The sequence below is a fragment of the Fusarium verticillioides genome, chromosome 1 (assembly GCF_000149555.1).
Source record: "Fusarium verticillioides 7600 chromosome 1, whole genome shotgun sequence".
Taxonomy (NCBI): Eukaryota; Fungi; Ascomycota; class Sordariomycetes; order Hypocreales; family Nectriaceae; genus Fusarium; species Fusarium verticillioides.
In genome coordinates this window covers 5,212,008-5,228,666 of record NC_031675.1, presented here as the reverse complement: position 1 = coordinate 5,228,666, position 16,659 = coordinate 5,212,008, and the positions used below count along the sequence as shown (strand labels likewise).

Here is a 16,659-nt window from a genome sequence, read left to right as displayed (position 1 = left end):
TGTTGCTTCATCTACATCAAGTATCCTTCTCTCCAGGCCATAATTGACAACCTCGGTCGAACGGACCCGATAATATCCACTTTGCGGCCGACGAGAAGCATCGATGCCCGGTGCAGTGGATACTCTAGTTACAACCAGATCTAATGGCCTTGAGACTATAGAGTCAATTCGAGCCTAACAGGGTGTTACATGCCGGCTCTCAAGAATACACATCACCTGATTACTCCCTCATGTCACAGTCCAATATTGTTACATCGACTACAATATCCCTCCAGACATGGGACAACTGCTCCTATATTCTGACCTCTCACAGTCATACATGCAGTTATTGTTGCACATGCATCTTCTTCTCAGTTGATATGTTGCCTCTCACTAACACAGCTTCTGTGTATGTCCTGGTCGCCAAGCACTGCATGTGAATGAGCATCGATGCATGCGTATGCGAAACTGTCACATCCCATAACTCGGTCAACAAGTTCTACAGCATTAACCAAGCACTCGAGAACAATCTCTATGCATCATAGCACTGACTTTTCTGGTCTTGAATTGGTAGTCTATTGGATGCCTGTGTAAAGTGGGACCTGCATGTCTAATTACAGCTGAGAGGCTATCGACGGTCAAGCTTTTCTCTCAACTCCCAGTATTATTCCCAAATAATTAGTCGTGGAAATTAATAGCATAATGCCAATATCGAATTTCAAAGTGATCAAAATGATTCACATGTAATGATTATCATCAACCGCTCTTGTTGCCGTGCTACTTCCATATCTGCAACAAGGATCATCCATCAAGCGGCACAGCGGGGCACGGCAATCAGTGATCAGCGCTCACTTTACTTTACCCCTGCGTCAACTTCAAAACCAACAACCTCTCAACTTCATCGAGATATCCATCACAATGTCAACAGAAAGATCTCCCTTCAAGACCGCGGTCTATGGCCTGTGGTCGTATCAATTTGGCTTCCTCTTGTTCGCAGAAACATACCAGCTTCTCGTGGACTCACTCTCCTTCCGCCTCCTGTTTCTGCTTCTCCCCTTCACGTTTGAGCTGTTTCTCCTTTTCACCACAGCTTCTCGTATACCCAAGTTGGCACCATGGACCAAACGTTTTCACCGGTTCTTCTATGAGACAAGAGACTGGGCTATGGTCCTACCAGTCTTGAGCATCCTCTGGGTCTTTGGCATTTTAATGGTAGCCGGCCTCGTCTTCACAGACCTCATTGGTTCGGGTTACGGGCCAATCAACAAAACTCTAGTATTCATACAATCATGGCTTGGGTTTGTTGTTTATATAGTTTACATCGGGGGTGTTGTAAGCTTTATCCCACTCCCGTTTTGGACAGCTTTTGTTGGTTTCCAGGCTTGTATGCGGGTGAAGAACCTTAGGAGCCCCGAGGAGGAAGAGACGATAGGATTGACGGCCAAGGACGACGACGACGATTGGAACTACTTTCAAGATAATCGGGGTAACTGAGCTGCACTATATTTAGCAAGCCCAGATGTCTTATTGAAACTGTATGTACTCCGAAACTCATGCTAAAGATCTTCGTTTAATCATGCATCCTCCTCGTATAATCCAATTTCCCCTCCATTTCTTTCCCAAAAACACCCATTAGAAAGTCATCGTCGTGCTACATACACTGATACGATGTAGTAGTGAATGGTTCAACACATAGATCCAGCCTTGTGTCAGAGCCCGCTGTACCATGACAGAATGTAACGGAACTCATAATCTTGTACTGCTCACGCAGTCATACAGCCAGTGCTGGTGTTTTGAGCAGCCCCGATCGCCGGGAACAACTTAGGCATGGCTCATCTGACCGTCAATGGGGCTATCATTTCGTGGGGCAGCACCATGGTCCTTGGGCTCAAGAGTGTCGGTCTGGGAGTGAGCGATGGGCTCCTTCTCGTGATGTTCGAAGAAGTGATGCTTGCTACCCCTCTCCAAGTCGTCATCATCCTGCCCAGGGTTGGCGGTCTGATACTCGAGCACCTTAAAGATCTTGTAACAGCCGAAGGCCAGGAAAGAGCCCATGAAGGGACCAAGGTAGTAGATCCAATCATACCCATGGAAACCAGCGACAACTGAAGGGCCAAAGGATCGAGCAGGGTTGATGGATGTGCCAGTCCAGTTTGTCAAGCAGATGTGAGCGATGAAGACAGAGATACCAATGCCGATGGGGGCAAGATGTGTGCTGCGGTGCTTCTCAACGGCAAGGAAGTAAACAGTCAAGACAAGTTGGGCAGTGAGGAACATCTCCATGAAAACACCCTGAGCAATGCTTGTACCATTGCCGAGAGCATTTGTGACGAGGAGGGGTCCGGGGATGAGACCGTCAGTAACTCCCGCAGCGGCGATAGCGGCAACGAGTTGTGTAGGGATAATAGCAAGGGCGTGAAGAGGTGGTACAGCACCGACGAGGACCAGACCGAGAGTCACCTAAAGAAGGAAAAACAATGAGCATGTGAGTCAATCAAACAAGTTGGTGCGAGTGTCACTTACAGCCGGGTTGAACATGCCACCACTAACACGATAGAAGATCCAGACATTGACGGCGAGAGCAGTACCAAAAGAGGCAGCAACGTACATCAATGAGAAGGGCTCCAAGGGGGCAGTAGAATTGGTAGGGTTGTTGGTAACGAGGGCAGTCTGGGCACCGATGAAGGAGAGGAGAAGAAACATGAAGGTTCCGCAGAATTCTCCGAGGACGATGACAATGGCGTTTCTCACGCGGTTGGGGATGGGACTGCCTGCTCTGCGATCCGCTACGGCTTCCTCAGTAGGCAAGCCAGACATGCCCGAGTTGGCACGAGTGAATTGAACCATTGTGACTTGGTTTCAAAGGTGCTTGGTGGTGTCTGTATGGTAGGGGAAGGGAGAAGAGTAGGACGCTCAGGAATGGTGACGTGAGATGGCAACTGATGCTAAGGGACCTGACAAAGGAGAGTTTCTTCGATGGCGTATTCGGGGATTTTATATCAAGGAGAGCAAGAAAGAGAAAGAGCTGGAGGGAAGGACATAACATCCCGAGCAATGATATCTTCAATCGAACCACACCTCAGACCAAACGGTGCAAGTGGCGTAGTCCCTGAGTGTAGTAGCCGCATCTGCATCTCAGCTCAATCGAGGGTGGATATCACATCGGCAGGCCCAGGGTACCTAAGGTAAGGTGAGGTAGGGTACGACACGGAATGGAGTCTGACTCTGATATTGATACTCCCGGGAGAGGAGACGAGAGGAGAGGTGTAAATCGGGTTACGCTACGGGGATAGCCTTTCTTTGTGATTGCTTGTCCTTCACGGACAAGGTTCCTGGGGTTTGATCTGGACGAGGGCCTTTTGTTCATGTCTGTCTGCCCAACATGATGCTGTCTAGGATATAGTTACAGTGGCTTTGAGAAACCAACCTAGCATATAAGCATCACGTTGATCATCCAAGTACACTATTTGCTTACCACAGTATCAAAAGCCAAACCAACTGGTGTGTCTACAGGTCAGCACACACAAGGCACATCGACTCTAGTCCTGGATGGCTTTTTTTTCTTCGAGGCGTACCCGCACACATGAAAAGAAGAGGAAAAGGCGACTATTACCATATCCTCAGCTGGTGAGGATGAATTATTGAGACGAGACATCCGAAGACTAGATCACTAAGGGTAAAGCGCAAAGTTACTGAAGCTGAAAGCTCTCATGACGAGTGGAGAAGGTTCAAGTTTTCTCGTGTAAGTTGGCCATTTGCACCAGAGGGAGAATGTCGCTGACGGGTCCGTCTCGGGCAAGCAGAGCTTGGAAGGGCTAGTTCCAGAGGGGGAGAGAAAAGTTTCATCTGTCTCTTCAGCTCGCTTCAGTTGATCTCACTCGCTTATCCCCGCATGTGAAAATACCTTAATAAACCAAAGGAGCAGTCCGAGGACATCCACAAACATCACAGTATGAGAACCAGGATCACCCATGCCTGTCAACGGCATATACCTTTTAGATTCAACGGGCGGGCGTGCTCTAAGTTAGTGACCAGGTACCATCGAGTCAGCAACCAAGCTCCCCTTCTTGTGCCATTTGACTCTGCTCAACGGTCAACTACCTTGCTTTAAGAGATGCAGCGTCTATGATACCTTGGTCCGTTGAAGCTAGAGCAACATCTTTCATGACGTTGAAGGCTTTGAGCTTGGAAGCTAACAGAGTTGTGTCTCTGCGAACTTAACTTCAAACCATCTTAGTGGCGTCACTGTTTGCCGTTATTTTTATCAACTCTATTGGCTGGGTCTATTCCACTTTTTTGCATCGGAATGAAATGTCCTTGAGACTCGACTCAGAGAGACCGACTCAGCGAAAAAGGCCAGAAACAATAACAACGATAATAATAAAAGGGTCCAGAGAATCTGGCTTTTCAAAAGAGTCCTTTGTTTGCGACATGCGGATTCAATCACAATCCCCATCGGACCAGACAAGGGCTCAATAGTCCAACGAGCTTGCAGAGCCTAGACCCTTGACCCTTGTCGAGATCGTGATGCAACTGTCCCGTTTAGAGACAAGGGGGTATGCCGCGGGGGAACAACAGTATAGGATACTCAGACCCCGTTATCTGACAGAGATCAATGAGAGACCAAAGAGAAGAGAGGAGACAAGTATCAATCCATATGCAGTCTTTCCAGCTGCTTCTCAGCAAGCCATGAACCGATTATGCTCCACCATAAGCGGCCAAAACACCAAAGCCATAGCCACGAGACTCCAGAAACCGCAATCCCTGGCCCAAAATCCTAGTGCAAATCTGCAACTCCAGGGATACTATTACCACTAGATCCACGGTAGTCCCTGAAGCGAACGATATAATCCATCGCTTCGTGCCGTTCCCGAACCATCACGCCAGCAGAGCGACTAACATCAATAATCCAAGACTCAAAAAAAAGCCATGTTCCTTAAGAGGCCTGAATCACATCTGGCTTATGCTGAGATCACCTTTTCTAGGCTTAGTTTTATCGTATAAGAGCGAGAATAGCTAGCCTTGAAAGGTCACGTTTTTGATTTCGAGGCTTCAATGTCTCAAATGCAGCCAGAAAGGGACGCGCCGCCGCTCCCGATACCAGCTGAAGATCCCAAGGCTGATATTAACAAGACACGCCTCCTCAGCGCCTCGCGCGGTGAGATATGTGATCTGGCGGTTATTCTGCCTCAACTGGTGATGTTGAGTGCATTGTGGAAATTCGGCATTTGATGAGGCATGGTCGAGAACCCCCTTGCGATGCTGCAGGATGGATGTAGATTAGGGCTGTGAAAGAGGTCCGCTGAACCCAAACATGGCGGCAAAGACTGCCAGTCATTCGTTAATCACATCACGGAGCAAATAGTTTCCACGACTATGTGATAGTCATTTCGACCCAAATATCAACAGCTATACCAAGCATCATTGGATATACAGAAGTCGAGGTCCGAAGCATTGCGGATCCTTGCCTTTGAACATGATACCCGTAAACACATCACCTCTTCATGTATATGAATCAGAACATGCATTCCAGCCTGAAGAAACGGAGATGTATCGAGTAAATCCACGAGGGAACTCTGGGGCCATGATCTACAGCCAAGGACATGTAAGTCATTTGATCCACGACTATCCCCGTGGATCCAAGGCTTCAATTCGGTGAAAAATCAACGAAACATATATTTCATACACATATCAAAAAGTCTGGGGCCGTCGTATCATCAGGGATGCAACGGGTAGGCCCGTCCCAACACGCCGATCGCCAACTGCAGTCTCATGCATATCAGAGGATTCGTTCCCATTGTTTCATTGATAGAGCCTATCACGATGAACTGTCAAGGTCATGGATGTATGCAGTCGTTCTTGTTTGTTCAGATTTGCTTTTCCTCTACCGTCAAGATGAAACTTAGTTCTGCACATAAGCATCTTCCAGAAGCCTTGTCCTTGTCTTTTCTCTTTCGCCGATCATACCTAGGTGAATACGTTGTGTAACGGCTCGTTGGCAGCCCATCGCTCAATGTTCTCAACCTGTTGCTCATACCACGACTTGATGGTGTCCTCCTCGCAATAGCCCATGTGAGGGGTGACCAGAACCTGGCTTGATCCATCGCGACCCCAGTTCTTGTTGCGCCACTCACTGTCAGCGGGGAGAGGTTCCGGCTCAAAGACATCGACAGCTGCGCCCCTGATACGACCAGCCTTGAGATGGTCGAGAAGATCCCTCTCCACGACGAGGGGGCCGCGAGAGGTATTGACAAACAAGGCTGTCGACTTCATCTTTGCCAAGTCCTCCTTGTTGACTATGCCGCGTGTCCTATCAGACAGTACAAGGTGGACAGACACCACGTCGGCAGTTCTGAAGAACTCGTCTCGGCTTACCACTTTGTACGTCTTCTCACCCTCCCCATCCTCAACAGGAAGACCGGCTTCCCTGGCCTTCTCATCTGCCGCCTCCTGTGTGAGGTTGCTGCTCCACGCGATAATCTTCATACCCAATGCGACGTTGAGAATCCTCGCGACTGCGCTTCCCAATCTCCCGAGGCCGAGGACACCCAAAGTTTTCCCTGAGAGATCAGTCGCAAGTCCGGTTTGCCACAGTCCCTCCTTGACAGCGGCGTCATCCCTGGCGATGCCTCGAGCGAGCGAGAGGATGAGAGTGACGCAGTGTTGAGTGGTGCTGCCCGTGCCAGCGAGCACCGGCTTGCCGCTCCGGGGCTTATCAACTGTTCCGGCAACTGGGATCCCTCGTTCTCTGAGGGTATCTAGGTCCAATGATCTATTGCGAAATGCTGTGGTGAGGAGAAGCTTAAGGGAAGGGAGTTGTTCGATCAACTCTCGAGGGAAGGGTGTGCGCTCCCTCATCGTGCCTAGGTCGATGAGCTGCTTATTCTCGGACCTTGTAGTAAGACATGATACTTACAGATAACATCGAAGGGCTTGAATCTCTCAACTAGAGCATCCTTGTTCGATTGTGAGCTGTCTGGGTGGTTGTAAGGCAGCAACGTATCCTTGATAGACACGACTTCATACTTGGATGGGTCAAGTTTCTTGAAGAAGGGGTCAGCAACTCCTTGGTAGTCGTCCAAGATTGCCACTTTGGTTGGAGCCATTGTTAAAGTCGCAAATAGGTTGGTGGTTATGATGATATAGCTGTAGCTGTGTTGGTGTATGAGTTAAATGGAGAGGTAAGCAGTGTAAGTAGTCGTCTTGTAGACACTGTGTCGGGCTGTTGTTTCTGTGCAAGGGCTGTCGCGTTAATTCTTTTATGGCAGCCGCTATTAATCCTCCTTTCAATTGTTAAGATATTCATGGAGGTATCCTAGAGTTTTAAACGGAAGGTTGTGACGTTGATTATGAAATGTCGCGGGGTGGCTAAGTTCTCTGCCGGATGCCGATCCGATTTCGCAATAGCTCCCCCGGATACTATTCTCGGCAGAGTGAAGCCCAGCTTCAGTGGATGTCTATTAAACAAAATGAATTACATGATCATTCAAATTACCAATCTATTATTGTATTTCCAATCTGACAAATCCGACCACTCTCAATAATACAACTTGTATCTATCTTACATTTTGCTGGGCATTCTCATAGCACCGTCCAACCTAATAACAACACCGTTCAACATGACATTCTCAATTCCCTGTCGCGCCAATTGCGCAAACTCCTTGGGCTGACCAGCTCTCTTGGGAAACTCCATCGCGCCCTCAAGGCTCTTCTTGACCTTCTCGGGCATCACACTCGTCATTCGGCTATCGAACAGACTGGGCGCAATGGTCACGACTCGGATGCCGTATCGAGCAAGATCTCGTGCCATAGGAAGTGTCATGGCCGTCACGGCGCCTTTGCTGGCAGAATAAGAGACCTGACCCTTTTGGCCATCAAAGGCTGCTGATGAAGCCACCATGATGACAACGCCTCGCTCGCCGTCCGGTCCCTCGGGGTCTACCTTTGCAAGGTGCTCGAGAGTCTGACGCACGAGGTCGATTGTGCCGCGGAGGTTGACGTTGATAACAAAGTCAAAGTCATCGAGGCTGAACGCCGCACCATTACGGTCGAGCATCTAGTTATTCAGTCAGTCACGGTCTCTCACACTCAGTCACAAATCTGAAGAATCTTACCGTCGCAGGAGTTGATACACCAGCTGCAGCAATCACACCTCCGAGAGGCTTCCCCGTCTCTTTGGCCCATTGTGCGGCACCTTGGACGGCCTTGGTAACGCTCTCTGTCTCCAGCACATTGCACTCAAAGAATTTAGCCGATGAACCCAATTGCTTGACTAGTTCTTGACCGTTCTCCTCATTCATGTCGAGGATTGCTACATTGCCGCCATTGGCGCATATATCTTCAACGCATGCCTGGCCTAGGCCGGAAGCACTGTATCCAAGTCAGCGACATGTGAAAGAGTGAGTGTTTTGATGTGAGTCTGCCTACCCTCCGGAGATGACAAATGTTCGACCTTGAATCTTCATGATGGCTGTTGAATATACTTATGATGAGAAATATGAAAAGAATGGGAATGAACTAGCAATATCGAACTGACCTGGGAATGTCATTCACTCTCGGCGACTTAACTTGAGCACACGTGGGGAATCCGGGGGTGGCTGACCCGAACATGCCTCGGCAACTTGTCACATTTGATGGGTCCTCATAGTCTAAGTCATGATATGCCTGCAATCACTTATGTACAATGCAAATGAGACTATTGAATCATTTCATGTCGGACGTTTTCATAATCGAAATAATCACAGTGGTTCTGGAAGGCTTTCAATTTTCGTTTGTACCCAATTATTGTGACAACATGATGGTGCAGGGTAACTTGAATACACGACTGTAGCATTATCTTGGACGGATTTTTTATTCACTATATGAGTACTACTTGATACTCTTCACTAAAAGCTTAGCAGTAGAAAGGTAAGTTGAGTCATCTGGCCCTAGCCTTGCGAGGTGATCTCTGACTTGTTACATTCAGAGATATCTTGCAAGTGAAGCGTTGTTCCAGGGGATCTCGATGCGAACGGCCTCAGCGACAAGCTGTTCAAGAGCAGGGATCTTCTCAAGCTTGTACTTGGCCAGAACAGAGTCATGGCCCATATGAAGCATGCACTGCAGGAGCTTGGAAAGGGAAGTAATTCCATTCCTCTCTCCGATGCCCAAGACAGTGGTGTCAATGTGAGTGGCCCCAGCCTCAATCGCAGTGTAGGCGTTGGCGATGGCACATCCGGTGTCATTGTGGAAGTGAGTCTCGATATCGCATCCGATCATCTGCCTGAGCGTGGAGATCTTTTCATAGACCTCACGAGGAGAAGCGCCGCCAACGGTGTCGGCAATTCCAACGCGGTGGGCGCCGAGACGGTCCATGAGCGAGTAGAGTTTCAGAATCTCACTGAAGTCGGAGCGGAATGAGTCCTCGCCGGAGAATCGGACCTCAATGCCGTGGGCTTGGGTGAATTCGATGACCTCCTTGGCCTTGGCGGCGATCCAGTCGAGATCCTTTCCGTGGGAATGCTTCATGAGCTGAGTGGAAGTACCAATGCACATGTTGCTGTGGTACGAGTGTTAGTTGGATATGAGAGTTACATGAGAGTTTGATTCGACTTACATTCCATCGACGCCGGTCTCAACTGCGATTCTGGCATCGTCCATGTTGCATCGAATATGGCAAAGAACCTTGGCCTTGAGACCCAGCTTGCAGATAGCCGCGCAGTCCAGCTTGGACTGAGGAGAAGCAGCAGGTGAGGTCACTTCGATCTGAATCATGTGTCAGTTGAGATCAATTGTCTGCTTATTCTCAAGACTCACGTATTCAACGCCAATGTCATCTAAAGCTCGAGCAATCTTTAGCTTAGTCTCAGTGTCGTAATCGCCATGGATGAACTGCTCGCCCTCACGCAGAGTAGTGTCGATGATGCTCCAGTTGGACATGCTGCCCAGGGATCGGATTGAAGTTCCTCCAAAGCTGGGTCCATCGCTAATGGAGCCGGAGCTGTCCGCAAGGGAGCTCTCATCGTCCGATTCATCGTAGGTAGTAGTAGTAGTTTGGTTCAAGTCGCTGACACCAACATCCGTTACGGAGGCTTCCATGACGACGCCTCCATCGTTTCCTATGAGGCATTAGCTGGGAACCAACATTGTCCATCACATAGAATCTTACCAGTCTCTCCACCCGAGACTCGGACAACCCCATCTCCATCGCCAATTGCATGGCCAACATGGTTATCCACGCAATTCGCTCCGCAGCTATTGTCGCCGCCGTTGCTACTGGCGGCACCTTGGCCCATGGTGTGGCTGGTATGGTGGGAGATGGGGTTGTTGGCTGACTGCATTGTGTCTGCTTTAGCATCAAGACTCTGCTGTGTTTGGACTATGTGTCGTGTTGCTGGCTGACGTTGTCTACTTTGCTTGACTCTGCTGGGAGTGAAAAGTGCGGGAGGGGGCTTTTATGTAGACCCATGCTTGGTGACTCAAGATTGGCCGCAGATCGGCCACTGGCTAATATGTATCCATCCAATGTATCCTTCTGAAGAGCCAATGAGTCAATAAGCTTTTCAGGTCTTGCATTCGGTCCTACGTCGACGGCAAACAATGCCACGTACAGAGTAAACATTGGAGGAGATTGCATATCGGTCTTCCATGGCTGGCCTACAGTATAAATATTTTGGAGTTGTACGAGGACGTTGGCTGTTACCAGCTTCTGTTTTTTACCTAGGTCAGACTGCTAAAAAATTGTGTGTCACTGTCTTAGTCTTTCCATACGTAATAAGCTTATTTACCCGGAATAGTGCAAACGTCAGTCAACTGGCAAAACACAGTTCTATTCTTGGACTTTCTGTTTCAATTCGTAACTTGAGAGTTGAAACGACTCTGAATCTCCGAGACAAATGCCGCATTATCAATTGTGCAGACATGAAGCACCGCAAGTCGCAAGCAAAGGCCTAAACTAGGTAGGCGAGGACGCATTTAGTGTGAATCAGGCTGCATATCAGCAGAAAAATCAGAGATTTCATGTCCCGAGAACCCCAGATTTTGCATCTCTACCGATCGGCAAATCTATTTTATCTGTAGCCAATTATCTTATCCCAGGAATTCAAGCAGTGACAACGATCCACTCGAGCTCAGGCGCTGTTATCGGGCTCCCATTTACGGATACATCGTCACGTTATCACCACCTAATGACGCTATCTCCCGTTACAGCTTGAGGACTCCAGCTATTTACAGGGCGACCCACCCTCGCTCTCACCGAGTAGACAGAACAGGGCATGGCATGTAAACATCCATTCCATCCATGTTCAGGGATCGATCGCATTGCATCGTCTTTTCTTGTCAATTTTAACGGCCACAAAAACAAGAACCAGGGCACCCTACTCCTCCTCTCTATCCTGCCTACATCCGACAGTAACTCTCTCTACATACTCGACTTGCCCTCCTAAATACCTACTATCGCGATAACCCGAACGAGAGCCAAGACATGCGATAATCGTCCGACCGCCTAAAACCTATCCACCATTATTTTCTGCCATCTCGTCATTTGCCCGCAATGACCAGGCCTCGCCGGCACTCCGGCGCGAGCGAGGAGAGCTCGGGTACGGCTCGGGAGCAGGTAGGCGAGAGGAACATCGTTGTCGACGCGATACCAGGCGGCTGACCATGATAAGGAGCTAGGGAGCATGTATGATTACCTGGCCAAGATTATATTGCTTGGGCCCAGCGGAACTGGAAAGTACGTCATTATCGAGGCATTTGGCGAGCAAGCGAGTCATCGCAAACTGTCTTTTGCGACAGCGGCGCTTCTACACCAGAGCCTTTGACTGACTGTTTGCGCTCTTATAGGTCCTGCCTACTACATCGTTTTGTCAAGAATGAATGGAGAGTCTTGTCGTCGCAGACTATCGGCGTAGAGTTTGCTACAAAGATCATCAAAGTTGGTACCGGCTCAAGGAGGAAACGGATAAAGCTTCAGGTACATTACACTCGATCGTGCGACAAAGAACGCACATTAACAGGACTTAGCTCTGGGATACGGCCGGAACAGAGCGTTTTCGATCAGTCTCTCGCTCCTATTATCGAGGCGCCGCGGGCGCTATCCTCGTTTACGACCTCACCTCTCACGCATCCTTCCGAAACCTACAACCTTTCCTAAATGACGCTCGAGCGCTTGCATCACCGAACCTGAGTCTTATGCTCGTTGGCAACAAACTCGATCTTACCGATACACTCGTCGACACAAGTCTTCCGCCCCCGACACCGACGAGCGTTACATCTAACTCAACACTAACATCTGGTATGCTCGGCGCCGGAGGCAGCTCTTATACAAGTACAGCCACGACTAGGGATCGCGGGGCATCCATAAGCGCAGGAAGTCAACAAAGAGCCACAGTCGCACCGGAAGGCAGAGAAGTTACGCGAGCGGAATCCAGTCGATGGGCCAGCACAGCAGGAATATCAGTGGTGACAGAAGCGAGCGCATTCAACGGCGAGGGCGTTGATGAGATCTTCGAAAGGCTAGCAAGAATAATTCTCACCAAGATTGAACTGGGAGAAATCGACCCTGACGACCCCGCGAGTGGCATCCAGTATGGCGACAGTGGTGGATGGAACACAGCTAGTGACGGAGGTAGCATCAAGAGTTCTATGACGGGCGCCACTGTGGAAGATGGGCACAGCGGATTGAGAAGGAGGAGGAAAAAGAACAGGACGCAGAACTGGGGACTACGGGAGTGGGAAGAGGTGTTTACGTTGAGCAATCGGCGGAGAGGAGGTGGTTGTTGTTGATTGTCCAAGTTATGTTTTGCCTCTTTCCGCTTGGACCTCCTCATAATGGATTGGCAGTGCTTGAAGATATGCGGTTGCATGGTTAGACCGGTAGTGTTTAGGAAGACATTCGTTCATCAGCGTGTTTGGCGTTTGGATAGACGATATGAAGCTGCGAACTGCACACGACTAAGCGATTTTGCGAGCTGTACTTGAGTCCGAATAATGTACTTAGTAATGACAACCTTTTCTGACTTCCAAGAGATACCGCCTGTCGATATAGCTGTTCAATTTGAGTACCGGTTACTCTATTCTTTAGAAGCAAACAGTAAAGGTCAACACCATCTGCATCATTGGAAAGAGTGGATATAAGAGGTGGGCTGACGTCAAATTCACAAGTAAAGCCGAGTGAGTTATCCATCGCCAGTGAAATTCCACCATTCATCGCCACGGACTTCAGCTTGGCCTGGAGAACTGGAGTTGGCGCTTATTGGTGTGACGGATCGTCATGCCGCAGAAGCGCTTGTGGAAGCCTCTTCTGCAGTGTAAACCTCGAAATAACATGTTGTCGCTCATAGACTGACCATTGAGATTGTGTAAAAGAATTGGACGTCTTACGAGGATCGCCCGGGAGACCGTACCTGCCCTGGAGGCATTCGTGCATCGCGGGGTCATCATGACTTGCACCTGCCCTGGCAAATTGCCCGGTTAAAGCCATCGTTCCTTCCATGTCAAAAAGGTCGGGTCGTCAATGGGAAACATGCCTTTCTATCCATTCTCTGTATTCTTCAATCTCACTCTTTCATAAATCCCTGGAATCGATTTCCCTCACAACGTGTACAATCATAGCTTCAACGAGACCCTTTCGTCATGGCTCCCCGCACTATTACCCCAGTCGACAAGAACTGGCAATTCAAGCAGGAGAAAGAAGACGACGCCTCTTATTTACCAGTCGCGCAATTTCCAACAAACGTTCATCTTGACCTCTTACACCACAAGAAGATTCCTGACCCTAATATTGGAAAGAGCGAGCTCAAAGTTCAATGGATCGGGGAGACTGTCTGGGTGTACAAGACGACCTTTGCTAGCCCGGAGATTCATGATGGTTCAAAGGCGATTCTGGCCTTTGACGGTCTTGATACCTTTGCCACGGTTGAGTTGAATGGCGAAAAGATTCTTGAGACCGAGAATATGTTTGTTCCCGAACGAGTGGACATCACCAAAAATCTCAAAAAGGATGGCGAGAATGACCTCCGCATCACATTTGATGCAGCGTATTTGAGAGGATGGAAGTTGGTGGAAGAGCATCCTGACCACAAGTATGTTGTCTGGAATGGAGATGGCTCAAGACTGCCTGTCAGAAAGGCGCAGTATCACTGGGTAGGTCATTGCATCTTTGGTGTTTCATCGTATCTAACTAATTCTTAGGGCTGGGATTGGGGTCCTGCTTTACTTACATGTGGTCCTTGGAGACCCATCAACCTCGAAGTTTATGAGTCTCATATCGTAGATCTCTATACTGAGTCAGAAGTTGAGAAGTCTCTCAAGAAGGCAGATGTTGTTGTTCATGCGGCTGTTGAAGGTAAAGCCCCAAGAGTCCGCTTCGAAGTCTCTTTAGATGGAAAGAAGGTTGCATCTGAAACCGCACATGTAAGAGACAAAGACGCAAGCACCACGTTCCACATCCAAGATCCGGCTCTCTGGTATCCTGTCAGATATGGAAAGCAACCCCTGTATACCATCAAGGCCACCCTTCTCGAGGACGATAGCGAGATAGATACAATCTCCAAGAAGATTGGCCTTCGCAAACTTGAACTTGTTGAACGAGAGCTTGATGGTCAACCAGGTACCAGCTTCTTTTTTCAAGTCAACAACATCCCTATCTTCTGCGGTGGAAGCAACTGGATTCCAGCAGATAGTTTCATTCCTCGCATTACAAAAGAGAGATACCGAGACTGGGTCAAACTCGTCGCTGATGGCAATCAGTTTATGCTCCGAGTTTGGGGAGGTGGTATCTATGAAGAGGATGTTTTCTATGATGCCTGTGATGAATTCGGCATCCTTGTTTGGCAGGACTTCATGTTCGCTTGTGGTAACTACCCTGCCTGGCCTGACCTACTCAAATCTATTGACCGAGAAGCCCGAGCCAATATCAAAAGACTTCGCCACCATCCATCAATTGTTCTCTGGGCTGGCAATAACGAGGACTACCAACTGCGTGAGTCCGAGAATCTCACATATGACTTCGACGATCATGACCCAGAGAGCTGGTTAAAGACCGACTTCCCTGCTCGATACATCTACGAAAAGCTACTTCCAGACGCTTGCAAAGATCTCCATCCAAATGCCGTCTATCACATTGCAAGCCCTTGGGGTGGCAAGGTAACCACTGACCCAACTATTGGAGATATCCATCAATGGAATGTTTGGCACGGCTCTCAACAAAAGTACCAAGACTACGACAAGCTCGTTGGGAGATTCGTTTCCGAGTTTGGTATGGAAGGCTTCCCAGATATTAAGACCATCGATGCTTTCCTTCCACAAGGCAAGGACGACCCTGAGCGATTCTCTACGTCATCTACGATTGACTTTCATAACAAGGCAGATGGACAGCTGCGTCGATTGGGTCTGTACATTGCAGAAAATTTCCGCTTCACGCTGGAACCCTTGGAAGACTACGTCTACTACAGCCAACTGCTACAAGCCGAGGCCTTAGCCTCAGCCTATCGGCTCTGGAAGCGACAGTGGCAGGGTCCGAAAAAGGAGTATTGCAGTGGTGTCTTGGTTTGGCAGACTAACGACTGTTGGCCCGTTACTTCATGGGCTATCTGTGACTACTACCTTCGACCCAAGCATTCCTACTTCACTATCAAGCGGGAGATGGCGCCTATCACTATTGGCATGACAAGAAGAGAGCACAAGCACCCCAAGAACAAATACACAAGGGTTGATATCGAGACTAAGGTCAAGGTTGAGATTTGGGGAAGTAATCTCAAATTAGAAGACGTTACTGTAGACTGTGTTGTCAAGGCCTGGGATGTTGAGACCGGAAAGGAGACATACTCACAAACAGTTGTTTCTGGCCTAGTTCTCCAGAGTAACCGCTCAACAGAAATCAAGACCCTGGATGTCCCTGTTGAGAAGCCCAACGTTGACCTTGAGGCAAAGACTGTTGTTGCAGCTTACTTCTACCAGGATGGCAAACAGATTGCACGATATGTCAACTGGCCGGAGCCACTGAAGTACTTGCACTTCCAAAAACCCAAGAATCTCAAGACTGAAGTTTCTGAAGGATGCAAGTCCGTTGAGATCAGCGCCGAGGTGCCTATCAAGGGACTAGCGGTCTTGAGCGAAGACGATGGGGTCAAGTTTGAAGACAATCTAATCGATATCGTCCCGGGCGAGGTCGTCAAGATTGGCGTTACGGGTGCCAAGAAGGGTACCGTACTCAAGACACAATACTTGGGGATGCAGGTCCACGATTGAGAGACATAGTGTGTTTGATGTTACTGAGATATGGAGTGGTGAATTGATAGGAATTGTGACACTCGACCTTCGGGCGATATTTCTGCCTGGATCTTCAAGTGTCAGCTTTACGAACAGCAAGTTTCGATTGGCTTAAGCTATGAAGATCTTATAACCCGCAAGCCACGAGCCAGTCAACAGCTGCCATCCACACAAAACGTCTAACTTGTGGTTGCCACACAATCATGACGGCTATGGTAGCTTTATCAGGAAACTTAATCACCCCCGCTTCCCCGGATATTTGATAAGCCAATGGTCGTAGATGCTTTCGTGATTATGTTCTTGATGTGGAAACAATTGCCTTTGCAGTCCTGTGCGACACGTAAGATAATAAAAGAAGCCAGATGCTGGTGTAAGTTATAAAGTGAGAGGATGGCAGTATGAAGGGGCCCAAATTCTCATCAGCTACTG

General features: G+C 48.8%; 7 protein-coding genes across 9 annotated transcripts; 3 read left to right on the top strand and 4 right to left on the bottom strand.

Moving 5' to 3' along the window:
- The first annotated feature begins 863 nt into the window (after positions 1 to 863).
- FVEG_14645 (hypothetical protein) lies at positions 864 to 3,081 on the top strand. The gene is made up of 3 exons (XM_018903591.1): positions 864 to 1,514; positions 1,654 to 2,464; positions 2,540 to 3,081. The coding sequence occupies exon 1, from the start codon at positions 898 to 900 to the stop codon at positions 1,471 to 1,473; it is 576 nt and encodes a 191-aa protein (XP_018742454.1). The 5' UTR covers positions 864 to 897; the 3' UTR covers positions 1,474 to 1,514; positions 1,654 to 2,464; positions 2,540 to 3,081.
- Positions 1,451 to 3,622, bottom strand: FVEG_00363 (hypothetical protein). Of its 2 annotated transcripts, XM_018886813.1 has the most exons (3): positions 3,455 to 3,622; positions 2,503 to 3,406; positions 1,451 to 2,439 (listed from the first exon to the last, which is right to left on the bottom strand). In XM_018886813.1, exons 2-3 carry the CDS (start codon positions 2,824 to 2,826, stop codon positions 1,801 to 1,803), a joined length of 963 nt encoding a protein of 320 aa, XP_018742456.1. In that variant the 5' UTR covers positions 2,827 to 3,406; positions 3,455 to 3,622; the 3' UTR covers positions 1,451 to 1,800. The 2 variants fall into 2 exon arrangements, with proteins under 2 accessions (XP_018742456.1, XP_018742455.1); XM_018886812.1 differs by having other exon boundaries at positions 2,503 to 3,622.
- A 2,042-nt stretch (positions 3,623 to 5,664) lies between these two features.
- Positions 5,665 to 7,308, bottom strand: FVEG_00364 (glycerate dehydrogenase). The gene is made up of 2 exons (XM_018886814.1): positions 6,896 to 7,308; positions 5,665 to 6,842 (listed from the first exon to the last, which is right to left on the bottom strand). Exons 1-2 carry the CDS (start codon positions 7,083 to 7,085, stop codon positions 5,947 to 5,949), a joined length of 1,086 nt encoding a protein of 361 aa, XP_018742457.1. The 5' UTR covers positions 7,086 to 7,308; the 3' UTR covers positions 5,665 to 5,946.
- Positions 7,309 to 7,378: 70 nt separating this feature from the next.
- FVEG_00365 (hypothetical protein) lies at positions 7,379 to 8,502 on the bottom strand. Its single transcript, XM_018886815.1, has 3 exons — positions 8,407 to 8,502; positions 8,094 to 8,349; positions 7,379 to 8,035 (listed from the first exon to the last, which is right to left on the bottom strand). Exons 1-3 carry the CDS (start codon positions 8,442 to 8,444, stop codon positions 7,541 to 7,543), a joined length of 789 nt encoding a protein of 262 aa, XP_018742458.1. The 5' UTR covers positions 8,445 to 8,502; the 3' UTR covers positions 7,379 to 7,540.
- A 206-nt stretch (positions 8,503 to 8,708) lies between these two features.
- On the bottom strand, positions 8,709 to 10,445 carry FVEG_00366 (homocitrate synthase). The gene is made up of 4 exons (XM_018886816.1): positions 10,127 to 10,445; positions 9,775 to 10,076; positions 9,575 to 9,723; positions 8,709 to 9,517 (listed from the first exon to the last, which is right to left on the bottom strand). The coding sequence occupies exons 1-4, from the start codon at positions 10,296 to 10,298 to the stop codon at positions 8,941 to 8,943; spliced, it is 1,200 nt and encodes a 399-aa protein (XP_018742459.1). The 5' UTR covers positions 10,299 to 10,445; the 3' UTR covers positions 8,709 to 8,940.
- Positions 10,446 to 11,163: 718 nt separating this feature from the next.
- Positions 11,164 to 13,073, top strand: FVEG_00367 (hypothetical protein). 2 transcript variants are annotated; one of them, XM_018886817.1, is made up of 4 exons: positions 11,164 to 11,572; positions 11,628 to 11,692; positions 11,803 to 11,932; positions 11,983 to 13,073. In XM_018886817.1, the coding sequence occupies exons 1-4, from the start codon at positions 11,510 to 11,512 to the stop codon at positions 12,742 to 12,744; spliced, it is 1,020 nt and encodes a 339-aa protein (XP_018742460.1). In that variant the 5' UTR covers positions 11,164 to 11,509; the 3' UTR covers positions 12,745 to 13,073. The 2 variants fall into 2 exon arrangements, with proteins under 2 accessions (XP_018742460.1, XP_018742461.1); XM_018886818.1 differs by having other exon boundaries at positions 11,164 to 11,692.
- A 96-nt stretch (positions 13,074 to 13,169) lies between these two features.
- Positions 13,170 to 16,638, top strand: FVEG_00368 (beta-mannosidase). The gene is made up of 2 exons (XM_018886819.1): positions 13,170 to 14,103; positions 14,152 to 16,638. The coding sequence occupies exons 1-2, from the start codon at positions 13,594 to 13,596 to the stop codon at positions 16,207 to 16,209; spliced, it is 2,568 nt and encodes an 855-aa protein (XP_018742462.1). The 5' UTR covers positions 13,170 to 13,593; the 3' UTR covers positions 16,210 to 16,638.
- The last annotated feature ends 21 nt before the right edge of the window (positions 16,639 to 16,659 follow it).

Bases quoted from the DNA above. Each gene is read 5' to 3' on its own strand.
- FVEG_00367 (XM_018886817.1), top strand. From the start codon at position 11,510: ATGACCAGGCCTCGCCGGCACTCCGGCGCGAGCGAGGAGAGCTCGGGT. The intron at 11,693-11,802 runs GTACGTCATTAT...GCGCTCTTATAG, and splicing joins GGGCCCAGCGGAACTGGAAA to GTCCTGCCTACTACATCGTT. The intron at 11,933-11,982 runs GTACATTACACT...AACAGGACTTAG, and splicing joins GGAAACGGATAAAGCTTCAG to CTCTGGGATACGGCCGGAAC.
- FVEG_00364 (XM_018886814.1), bottom strand. From the start codon at position 7,085: ATGGCTCCAACCAAAGTGGCAATCTTGGACGACTACCAAGGAGTTGCT. The intron at 6,843-6,895 runs GTAAGTATCATG...TCATCGACCTAG, and splicing joins CAAGCCCTTCGATGTTATCT to GCACGATGAGGGAGCGCACA.
- FVEG_00368 (XM_018886819.1), top strand. From the start codon at position 13,594: ATGGCTCCCCGCACTATTACCCCAGTCGACAAGAACTGGCAATTCAAG. The intron at 14,104-14,151 runs GTAGGTCATTGC...ACTAATTCTTAG, and splicing joins GAAAGGCGCAGTATCACTGG to GGCTGGGATTGGGGTCCTGC.
- FVEG_00365 (XM_018886815.1), bottom strand. From the start codon at position 8,444: ATGAAGATTCAAGGTCGAACATTTGTCATCTCCGGAGG. The intron at 8,350-8,406 runs GTAGGCAGACTC...ACTTGGATACAG, and splicing joins ACATTTGTCATCTCCGGAGG to TGCTTCCGGCCTAGGCCAGG. The intron at 8,036-8,093 runs GTAAGATTCTTC...CTGAATAACTAG, and splicing joins GTGTATCAACTCCTGCGACG to ATGCTCGACCGTAATGGTGC.
- FVEG_00363 (XM_018886812.1), bottom strand. From the start codon at position 2,826: ATGGTTCAATTCACTCGTGCCAACTCGGGCATGTCTGGCTTGCCTACT. The intron at 2,440-2,502 runs GTAAGTGACACT...TTCCTTCTTTAG, and splicing joins GTGGCATGTTCAACCCGGCT to GTGACTCTCGGTCTGGTCCT.
- FVEG_00366 (XM_018886816.1), bottom strand. From the start codon at position 10,298: ATGCAGTCAGCCAACAACCCCATCTCCCACCATACCAGCCACACCATG. The intron at 9,724-9,774 runs GTGAGTCTTGAG...CACATGATTCAG, and splicing joins ATGACATTGGCGTTGAATAC to ATCGAAGTGACCTCACCTGC. The intron at 9,518-9,574 runs GTAAGTCGAATC...CTCGTACCACAG, and splicing joins GAGACCGGCGTCGATGGAAT to CAACATGTGCATTGGTACTT.
- FVEG_14645 (XM_018903591.1), top strand. From the start codon at position 898: ATGTCAACAGAAAGATCTCCCTTCAAGACCGCGGTCTATGGCCTGTGG.